The sequence below is a fragment of the Osmerus eperlanus genome, chromosome 25 (assembly GCF_963692335.1).
Source record: "Osmerus eperlanus chromosome 25, fOsmEpe2.1, whole genome shotgun sequence".
Lineage (NCBI taxonomy): Eukaryota > Metazoa > Chordata > Actinopteri > Osmeriformes > Osmeridae > Osmerus > Osmerus eperlanus.
The window spans coordinates 7068498-7080449 of record NC_085042.1 but is presented as its reverse complement, the minus strand read 5'-3'; the positions used below and the strand labels follow the sequence as shown (position 1 = coordinate 7080449).

Sequence of the window (11952 nt, the reverse complement as noted above, 5' to 3'; positions counted from 1 at the left end):
CGCTCGATGATTTAATTTCAGAGCTGCAACTGCTATAAGGCCTGAATGTTATTTCAGAGCAGGTGTAGTCTCCGTAATAGGATGGTCCTCAAAACGATTTGTTATAAGAAGCAGGTTATTCTGAAGACAGCTCTCCACTGAAGTTTGCGACCAAGACACATTGCTGCTTTCATGTAAACTCTCCAATGAAATATAGCCAATGGCCGGGCGCGTGATGGAAAAACAGCTCAGTCACAAACCACTCCTTTTTACTCATCTTACATACGAGACGGCCCACACACACTTTTCTTAGATTATAAATAGGGAGGAATCCGTTTTATATTTTGTTCCAAATATGTTATTATTGTTTTACTTTGAATGTTGATAATTGGTTAATATAACATCTGGATCATAAGAGACACGCTTTTTTTGGTGAGAAGTCAAGATGGATACATATAAAAGCCTTTACTCGGCTTAAATATGTTTAAAAATCATTTAAACATATTAATGACCAGGTGTCTCATTGATGGCACATATGCCAAATCACTTCACCCATGCCCTCTGCTGGAACTGCTTGGTTGAAACAACATTGGTACCACCATTGCACCAAATTAGTGTGCAGGTCCTCGCGGTTGAGTGACCTTTAGCGTCTCGGTGGATGTCGAACGAGTTTACACCGATGCTGACTTCCAACGACCTATTAGTGTGCTTAGACCACAACAAACAGTAACATTACACCTTATGTTGTGGAAGTGGAGAGGCTACGGCGCCAGTCTGCGATGCTTGGCTGATGCCCAGACGCGCCGGAAGAGAGATAGGCCCTACCTTCAGCAGGAAATATGTTGAAACACACTAATGAGCTCGGAGCCAGACAAATACCAATGTTTATTAGATGCAAAATTATTTAGATGCAAAATTACCATTTACGATTTGTTTTCATAAACATTTTAGAGTGGTTTAAAAATAGGGCTATAGCCAACATTGAAAATAGTAGCCTATAGGTGTGCACGCCAAACGTTTTAGACGATGAAACGCAGTGCAAGTTTAATTTCTATTTCTTTCAGACTAGTTTGACTATTGAATGAAAATATCCCTTTTTTATTGTGGGTTAATGAACGTTTAAAATCACATAAACAACTTTTATAAATAACTGTTGTAAAACTATTTTGATATCTAATTTTATCAGTTTAGCCACCTTTTTCCACTCATGACAGAAATGTCGATCTGTTGTATTTATTGGATACGTTCTTCATAATCATTTATTAGAAATAGCGTACGGTTCGTGGGAGATATGTATTAACCACAATGCGGCATGACAATATTTCGGGGTGGAATTTCGTATGATGTAGGCCTATGAAATAATATTTTTTTTCACTCTCAAGTAGCGACATATAATGATGTCTCTCTTTGTAAGGACAAATATGTGACATTGCTCTGTATTGTAAAAAAAAAAACTGAAATAGGAATTAAAGAGAGGCACCTGACATGACACTATCAGGATAACAAGCTCAAACATCAAAAGCTTCTTTACAACATTTCACAGCAACAGGCAGGCATTAATTTCGGGAAATTGATAGGGAGGTTTTGAGGAGAGACAGAAGCTTACCTAGGGGATTTTAGGGTGTTCAGATTGATGGCTAAATTACACTACGTCAGTGTTCTCTGAACGCTCGGCGGTGCCTTAGAGGCCAGGACACTGCACGTTTCAGCAGGGCCTCCATAGACCAAAACAACCCCTCTAATTCAACCATTTGTCCCCCTGCTGTAACGTAAGAAGCCAGTTAAGTGCCGTTTACCACAAACTACCCTAATTCATCATACTGTAAAAAGGAGGATGATAGCAGCTGAAAGAAGAGCTGGACTCATCTTGCTTTGAATTAAGTTGAGACCCATCTCTTTTGACCAATTTGTCACCAAGGATCTTCATTAAAATGTTACGTGAGATTCCTCTTCATGAAAGTGGGACATTTGTGTGGAAGAGCCCCACTTCATGGCCTCTCTAATCCCATCCAGTAGAGCAAATACATGTTCACGGTTTCAAATGACTACATAAACATTACTAAAATGCTTAATATTATAAACCGTGAATAAAGTCTTGCTCCTTTGAGAAGACGACTAGATATTTTTGCGTCGCGCTGACTTTTGCTACAGAAGGATGTCTATGACAGACATACTCTAATTCAGCCTGCCTGCTGAGAGCAAAGTTTTCAGTTCAGTCTTTTAGGGGGCCGTGCACAATTATAGTTGAACCTGCTTGAATCCAGCTGCATCCCTGTTCAAGTTGATCAAAAAGTTGATTTTGGTGAGTTATCTGTGGAGGATTCACATTAGGCAGGGGGGAGGGCGACAGACGGATCCTTGTCAAGTAAACAGGCTGTCGTCTGTGTTGCTCCTGGGCAGAAGTCCCATGAAGAGAGGCCCACACGTCTTCAAGTGCTGTCAGTCAGCCGGAATCTCTCCATACAGTCAACACAGCTCTGGCTGTGCCTGCAGCTGGAGAGTTTAACCTAAAATAAGATGTCTATTTTCTGCATTTAACGGTTTAGTCACCGATGTATGCGTTCAGATGTAGAGAGATTCACATTTTCTGTCACCACTAGATGTCTCTCCTAGACTGGAAATATGTAATGTAAACAACAGTTTTTATAATCCAGGAGATAAAACGAATTTTAATAATTTAAATTCAAGAAAAAAAGGGTAAGACATCTTTGTTATCAATTATTTTAAAATTGAATACGGAAGTCTGGAACAATCGTTAGAGAAGTAGGCCTACAATCAATGACATGTGAATAACACACTATTTTGTGATCTCATAGGAATGCTCTTTCTGCAGGATGTCATCACAGCGCATTGTTGGTTACATGTTACATGGCAATGATGTTGCTGTGTGCTGGTGTTACTGGGGATGATGGCAACGTGCTTTGACGATTAAATATCACCCTCTGGTGGTGAAGATGGTCGGTTCACTTGTGGTTCCACCCCAGCTGGCAAGTCGGCAACATTGTGAAGAAGGCTTTGAGGGAGCTTTCAGTGCCTGCGAGTGTGACATGTTCTGTAGTATTGTAAAGTGCTAAAATCGATGTAATTCAACAGCTCAATCACGAGTCAGGATGCGAGAATAGCATTGTTTTGATGTTCGACATGGAACAATTGACTCCACAACTAACACACACTCTGTACAGCCCCTCTGCTCCCTATCTACTGTATCTTTGGTCAGATTTGGTTTCTCATCTTCTTTCTCACAGAAATGAAAGGATTGTGGGAAGACTGCTGGATGGGTTAGAGTGAACCTAATCCCCTCTGCGCTCAGTCACACTGTTTCACTGCACAAATGATTTGTCATGCTGCCGAACAGTGCACCACAAATGTATTGGGAAAAGAGGAAAACATATGAATATGTAAAACATATGAATATGTAACCAGTCTGAAATTCAGGACCCACTTAGCACACTTATGACAGCACATTTGACTATCCCATTGAATAGTTGGTGGAGGAAGGCAGCATATTTGATGGATGTGGACACTAGAGTTGAGAGTTCAAACATGAGCTGGATATGTGATTGTACTATGAAATTGGATTCACAGCCGACGTGTGTGTGTCAATGTCTCTTTAAAGCACAAGTACTAGAGTGTTTCTGTGCAGCACTGTGGCATCACCTATCCCCAAGACTAGAGAACAGGAGATGAGAAAACCCTCCAGGATTTTTTTTCTTAATTGGCATGAAATTATATCTCCCTCCGCCCGAGATATCAGCGCTTCCACCAGCATAACTCTCTCTCTCTTTCCCCCGGGCGCCCCGCTGAAGCAGGCGCTCTGCAGTTTCGGCTCATTTGTGCTCAGATTTCCAGAAAGTTCATTTTCACAGGGATGCCCTTCGTTCTCACTTCGTAGGTCCTGCTCGATTTGTCACACCCTGCATGGGCGTGGAGGAAACTAATTGGTTAATGTAATATGCTTTGGTACCTCCTCTCACAATCAGAGCAGAGATCCTGTCTGTTCTTGTAGGGTTGTTTTCTATTCAGTGGAGTCTGTAGCTTCAGACATTTTTGTGCCATAGTTGTATTTTTGACCACGACCATGCAATAAGAGAGGTTGCAGTACATGCACTTACCGATTTGACATGATGTGAGAGAGATGAGGCGGGCATGAGAAAATGAGAGCAGTCAACCAAGTTGATACCATATGCCAGATATGATATTTTATTTCTTGTCAGCAAAAGACACTGAGTTGATGCATTTGTATCTTTCATAGGTTTTCAGAACAGAGAAAAGCCCATACACATATACAGTACGGGTGTATAAGAAGATGGGTATGTTTAAAGTGCAAGTGATTCACAAGGATCGATCATGCGTATCAGAGCTACTGTGTCTGGAAAACATCATCCTCAGATTCCTAAGTTGCCTGTTTGCCTTTGAGTTTGAGAGCAAAGTAACCACACTGGGTTCATTAGCATCGAAATACTCCTCGTGTTTGGAGAAGCGTGTATTCTGGCAGAGTACTGAAACACACACACACACGTATATATTCATATTTCAAGTCTTAAGAGGAAAGAGTACCTTGGAGTTCCAGAGTTCAGGGAGCCTACTTGCCCCTCTGTTATATTAGTCTGGGGTGTGACAGGAAACCTTAGTTGCTGATGTCACAGATTTTGCCATGAGTACATTTAACCAATACTCCCCCATCTCCCTAGAGCACCACAATGCGGATATCTAACTAACATTCAACTGAGTAGAACTGAACGGCCTAAATTTAAAAACAGATTTATCTTTTCAATTGCTGTGTCTCAAGATTTCATACAACCCAACAGTACTGATACACACATTCCTGATCTACACTGCTGAACCTTCCGGGTGAGGGCATATCTGCAATACACCAGACATTCATAATAAGGTACATTCTTTGAAGTTACCCAGACCTTGGACTTGAAACTATAAAAAAAAAAAAAAAAAAAAATGCCCTTGGTAAATCAATCACTGAAAGCATTATTCAGAAACAAAAGCAAAAAAAATACAGGGACACTGGACGATACAGAGTAAAAAAATACAGTATTAGATTGTTTTGTGGAAACATAATGTATATCTCTGACATTGGTAGATACTGGAAATAGATTACATTGTAGAATGAGGTGGGGACATACAGTATGTTGGGTGGACAGTCTCATATAAGGAAATAAGCTTGTTTAGCAGCAACTATTTGGTTCTGGATTCACCCAGGGTCAACACAGACATAGGAACAGTACATATACGGGTAATAGCCCCAGCTCTTTAGAATGCAAAAATATTTCAACTAATAATATCTGGCTATTGGGTAAATAAAATAAATGTTTACGTTTAACAAGTGCTGAATGTTTCAATGCCCTTTTATAGAGGTCATAAGATGCAAAGTGCATATTTAACTTGATATACTACAGTGTGAATACAGTCCTTGGATATCTGAGTGATTCTTTTTAAGCTTGTCTCTTTTCCCCTCTGCACCACATTACTACAAAGAGCAAGGTTTTATCATATTCAAAGGAAAAAAGAAACTTAAAAATAAAACAACAACAAAATTAGACAACGGCAACAGAACCAGCGAAAGAACAGGAAATGCAGGTTGTATGTCCAGCAGACAACACTGTTGCTATGGGGATAAACAGGCTACTGCCCGATTCAAACGGCATCATCTGACACTAGATGCAACAAAGGGCAAGGTTCTATTTAACTGTGAATCTTCTTCGTGAAATATTATTGCATAGTTTATGAATTCTGAACGCTGTTTATCATTTGGTATCGAAAAACCAACGCATGTTTTTGCAGTAAATTCTCTGATCCTTTCCGTAATGTTTGCCTCTGAAAGCTCCTCTTCCGCCCAAACATAAACGACGTACAAATACACACTTCCAAAGTCTAGCTCATCCTCTTTTCAATGAAGCACTTACGAACTATTTCATAAGAATAAACCATCGAAGATTACTCGATTTTCGAACGTGTTGTATGTTACACTGAGGATGCGCTCACCTAATTTCCTAGTTTGATTTTCTTCTAATAAAAGACAAACTGTCCTAAACTGTGTGTTGCTGTGTTCTCATCTAACACTCTTAAAGATCACTTGGGGTTAATGACCAGGTCGTTCCTCTATGGCCAGCACAGGGTCTTGACACAGGTCCTATTCAGTCAGCAGAGAGAATCACTAGAGGAGTGACAATTCATCTATTTGATATTAAACCCCTATTCAAACATAGGAGCCATTATCAAAATGGACTTATTTTTAAATTGTATATCCGCAAACTAACTAAAACTATGACAACATCACAAAATAAAATTTTAAATAATATAGTAGGAAAATAAATATCAATATTATACCAGCAAGACTTATTAAATAGTCAATCTCAACACTGGAAGTCAGTGTGTATATTAATCCCCTCCATGTCAGTTTTGCCCAGGAGAATGTAGTTCAACAGTCCGAGAAGGTAACTTCTCTTGTCAGCCTGTACCCTGCTCATAAATGTAGACTACACCACTGTTTCAAATGAGAATAACCTAACTACCATACATCGTCCCAGGGACAGGCCTAGCTCAACTCGTTACTCATCTCTGAGGGGTACTGCTGTCCACTTACAGATTTGGCATAGTCCTAGAAATGTTTATCAACTGTTTGTATTTTTGTATTAGATGAGGCCAATTGGAACCCAGGACACCTGAGGTCCTGAGAACTCAACACATGCTCCAGACTTGGTGCTGTATATGTTGCCATCAACGCTAGTTTCAAGTTCCTCCTGAGGATCTCACTATGGCTGTCTCAGATAAATATGTACACATAAAATAATATGGTGTGTCCAGACCGTAAACTTAAGACACACATTTCAACACCTCATGCTCACTAATAGCTGGTCTCATCATACAGAATGTAATAAAATATCTGATCACATCTAAAAGTAATTATTCAATGATCACAATACATTTTCTATCGAGAAACTGAATTGATGAACTCGTATTCTATTTATGGATGGACGTCTGTATCCTGCAAGTTCTTTTCCTCAAACTGGGGACCACTTGTGCTCTAGAGATCCTGTCAGGCAGGTTTGTGCTGGGGACTATGGACGTGTTGGTCTCAAAGGATGCTTGTCAAGTTTAAGGTAGACAGGGTTAATATTGGACCATATTCAATAGAAGTCTACGGTTTAAGAGATAGTTTAGGTGAGGGGTGGGAGGCATTTAAACCTAAGATAATAGAACTATATATCCAACAACAATTAAAAAAAAATATGAACAAATATTCTTGTTGGACACTCTCTAGAAGTGCATAATATTCTGTCGTTTGATAATGGAATGGAACACCCTGGAGAATAGACCACGCTTTTCTGTTTTAAGGGTTTTTGAGGAGGGTGTTTGTGAGCGTCAGGTGGGAGTTAGGAGCTGTCGCCAGCAGGGCGCTTCTTGCCGAAGTGACTGGCAGAGTCCCTGTTCCGCAGATTAGGCTGGATCTTGTACATGGACCAGCGCCAGTTTCCGGCGGGTTCCGCCCCAGGCGAAGCGGCGGCGGCAGCAGCTGAGGGGGTTTCCGCCTCAGACGAGGGGCAGGGCTTGCTCTGTAGCAGCTGGAACAGCATGGTCATCTCCGGGCCAAGTCTGGACACCATGCTTTCTCGCACCAGGTCCACCGTCTCCTCGTCACAGTCCATCAGGCTCTGCAGGAGCTTCCCATAGAACCTGCAGGAGGGGTTGACATGTGTATCATGTGTGTAGGAGGTGTGATGTGTATCATGTGTGTAGGAGGTGTGATGTGTATCATGTGTGTAGGAGGTGTGATGTGTATCATGTGTGTAGGAGGTGTGATGTGTATCATGTGTGTAGGAGGTGTGATGTGTATCATGTGTGTAGGAGGTGTGATGTGTATCATGTGTGTAGGAGGTGTGATGTGTATCATGTGTGTAGGAGGTGTGATGTGTATCATGTGTGTAGGAGGTGTGATGTGTATCATGTGTGTAGGAGGTGTGATGTGTATCATGTGTGTAGGAGGTGTGATGTGTATCACGTGTCTAGGACAACATTAGGTAGCATTTCTGACAACAAGCTAACCAACAACCCAGACACAAATTCTCTTTAAGATTGTTCATATACAGACTGTACTTTTTATATTCATCGTATACATACTGTATACTCAAAGCCCATCCACTTCCACTGTACAGTTGGTACAGTATGTAGTGGCCAAGTCTTGGGGGCTTACCTGTTTGGGAAGTGACTGGGGATCTGTGCTACTTCTCCTATAGCATCAGGATTAGCCCTGGACACAGTGCAGATGTCCAGCTTGCTGTAGCACTCCTCCTGCACCTCGGAGATCATCCTCTGGAAGGTGGAGCATCGCCGTATCGAGGGGAACAATCTGGAGGTGATGCCATTGGCGATGCACTTAAGGCTCTCCTTCACAAAGGCTTTACCCTGCAAGACAAGCCCAGCATTGCATCAGGCTCACCGTATTCCAATCAGGTGGCTTTGAATTGGTTTCACATCTTGAAAATGGCTACCTCACGACATCGTACAGGGTTTTACGCAATACCACAGAGCTGAGAGTGTTTTGCATTTGTTCAACTTCTGAAATGATAATCCTCTGATTCAGCTTTAGGTTTCTGAGATGTTGTGGAGAAGGGTGAAATAGGTCAAACCTGAGTGTCGAACTTAGCAGCGCTGTAGAGGAAGGACTTGCAGATGTCGTGCATGCCATCTGTGTCGCATGTGGAGTTCTCCAGACAGGCGAAAGTCCCACAGCCTACCTGGAGGGCACTGTTCAAGCAGCGGGCCACGTCTGCTGTAGAAACACAGAATCCACCATCAAGAAGTGTGTGTGTGTGTATGGAAGTGACAGGGGTGTGTGTGTGTGTGTGTGTGTGTGTATGTAAGTGTCTGAGTGTTGCCATGTCTTGCTAATTTGATATTCCTTCACGTCATTTAAACTAGTGACAAAGTGACTGGTTCCTAGACACCTTAAACTTTTAAAGACCCCTGATACTATTTAGGATAATTTCTCTTTTTCTCCTGGCAATGAATTTTATATATATTCCAGTGTTTTGGTTCTGGAAAAAGGCTAACGATCAACAGCACCAAAAATACCCTATTCTCTCTGGGGAGTATTTTGAGGGTTCCCACACACACACACACGCACATACACACACAATGGTACTGTGTGAAGGGTGCCAATTTAGTATCAGGTTCTGCTGACTATGACTTTTGGCAGCAGATCTTTGTTTCTATTACATGACAAGACAACAGCATGACGCTCCATTGGCAGGCGTGCACGATCACTTCTGAAGCAGATCTACACACTTCACATACACACACACACACTTGTACTCCGAGTTGGCTCTACGCCCATTCCTATAAATAGACTTAATGTTTAACTACAGTATGTCGCAGAGACTTCATCTCAACAGCAAGTGGGTATTCGGCAGCTGTGGAAGACTCTTAACAGAAAAGCTTTTTAACCAAAAAGAAGTAACGCTTCCAAGTTAGTGAATATGTTATACTGTAGCATTAGACACTTGAAACTGCTGACTTATAATGCTACACAGAAAGGCAAAATGTGATACATTACATCATGTATAACAAGCTTTTTAAGAGTCGGTCTTGCTGGCAGAAATGCTTTAGATACAACGTGCAGTGTGCCCATAGTGCTGCTGGGATAATACCATACTTGGCCCAAGACCAGTAGTTTAATGTGTTCACCGGAGTAGCTTTCACTTTTGCAAGCCAAGTTCACCAAATTGTGTCTCACAGCCCAGTATGATGTTGAAAATTCGGATTGATTTACAGTATCCTGTTACATCCTGCAGTGCACTAAGTTGGCATGGTAAAATAACCTTATCTTCTAAAGAAACAGGTTGCAGAGTAACGTTTGCATTGCATTGTCTTCACACCTGTAATTCTATACATGTCTCAACCTAAAGAATATTGCATAGTAACATTTAGGCCAGGTAACACTCTTTGATACCTGATGGACGAATGTGTCCAATCATTGACGTTCTCCAAATATTCAAACAATGTGTGACAGCTTAAAATATTTAAACACAATTGCATTACCTCTCCAATATGACAATCCTCGCGAGCAGGTGTTGAAGAATAAGCTCGCGCTCATCTGTTGCCGGTGAAACGCCGTTAAACCTCGGCGAGGCTTTTATGTTTAGGCTATTCAATAATTCTCCCTATCAAGGCGTTTACTTGAAAAAAACGTTGCTTATATGGGCTTATGCCAAACATTAGTCCTTAGAGTGAGCTATGTACAAGATAAAGCGTGCAGAGATAGGAATGCAGCATGCACTCTGACAGATGTAGTGAAAGGGTTAGGGTTACTGTTACTTACAGGGGCTATTTGCAGAAAAGCGTGCTCTTCTTGGTGAATATGACTCGTTTTGATCCAGTTCATATGCAGATGCTGTTAGCACCATCACAAGAAGAAGTCCAGTCCTTAGATGCATCGCTTCTGTATCACAGCCGATCCAGAAAAATATTAAGAAGAGCGTTTCTTTAAACTAATAGTTAAAATATCTCTAATGACTTACGACACCGGGTTCTCTACATGTAATGATTCTACTTCAGGTAGGCAGAAGGCTTTTTAATGCGGCTAAACCTCAATATTGGACCGCACAGCTCACAGAGTTCTTTTGACGTGTGTGACAGATAGAGCTACGGTCGGCACGGGTTTATATGGGACTGCTGCATATTACGAGTCTCTCTTTCAGCCCAATCAAATTACAGCATTCCCTGCCATGCTCGGTGTCTCTGGTGCCCCAGGGTCCTGCCTTCATTTGCCTATTTCAATTAATTAAATGGCATGTGCCAATTGAAAAGTTTTTGTCTACTTAAGGCAAGCGGATCGATCAAGGCTATTTCAGTCATCATTAAACTATTTGATGTGATAGTTCGGTGTTTCTGGCTACAATTTGATTCTAAAAACAGAATGAAACTTCTATACCTGTATCTTTAAACTGTTTAAACTGCACAAGACGGGTCATTTGATTGTGTTTGCAATAGGCAAATAAAAAAAAACAGTTCCAATATTAGCAATCTCAACAACAACACAACAATCTGAAACATGACAGTGTGACAGTTGACTATGCATAATGCTGTACACTGACATATTTAGGCCATTTAGGTGGGCATAGCGCTAAAGAACAAACCTTTTTTGACTGGTTTTGTCCACCAAGCCCCTGACTGCTCGAAGCTCAGTTTATAGGTTTATAATGTTGATTAAGTAATCTGTGTATCTAACCAACCTCGTGCGTTTTAGTCATATGTAGTAGGCTCTTTGCGTACTTAAATGCCTTTAAAAAAACATAAACATAAAATATTCAAATCATTTGTCTTTTTATCGCATTGGCATTTTCCTGAACCATGGTCAATAAACTAGAATATGTTGCTTTAACTTACAGTACGACATGGAGATAAACTACGTTTCATTGACATTAAATACATTATATTTGGATAGCCATCTTTGCTGACGTGAACATCAGCCTCTCATGAAAGTAGTCAAACGAGTTATTGCACGTGGTAGCGTGCAGCCACCGTAAATGACATGTCAAGGGAGTCCAATAAGTACATGCCATTCATCTATACACGTGTCATCATGAGGTGAGTCATCCTACAGTGATCAATACGGGACATGTTGAACTACACGAACTAGGATTCCAGAGGTCTGTTAGATATCAGTTCACTCAATTTATGTTCAGCTCAGGGAAGCAAACTTATTATCCTGACAAGCTGTCTCTTAAATATGTGACATTGAGTATTTTATGTACTGGCTGCTATTAGCTCAGCATTTTGACAAACTGTTTGTTTTCTTTGTTGCAGTTTCAAAGAGAAACACGGCTTTAAAGGTTCCTTGTTTTCTGTGTTTCTTGGTTCAGATTCATAACATTGGTTGTACCCTGGGGTGCTGTTAGACAAACAGACATTTTGTCAAGTCCTCGTGGCCGTTTGTCGTCTTTGGATAATACAAAAAAA

The 11952-nt window shown here is 41.0% G+C and overlaps 1 protein-coding gene across 1 annotated transcript; it reads right to left on the bottom strand.

Annotated features, from left to right (window-relative positions):
• Positions 1–4156: 4156 nt before the first annotated feature.
• stc1 (stanniocalcin 1) lies at positions 4157–10638 on the bottom strand. The gene is made up of 4 exons (XM_062452007.1): positions 10313–10638; positions 8622–8764; positions 8186–8397; positions 4157–7668 (listed from the first exon to the last, which is right to left on the bottom strand). Exons 1-4 carry the CDS (start codon positions 10425–10427, stop codon positions 7368–7370), a joined length of 771 nt encoding a protein of 256 aa, XP_062307991.1. The 5' UTR covers positions 10428–10638; the 3' UTR covers positions 4157–7367.
• Positions 10639–11952: the final 1314 nt, after the last annotated feature.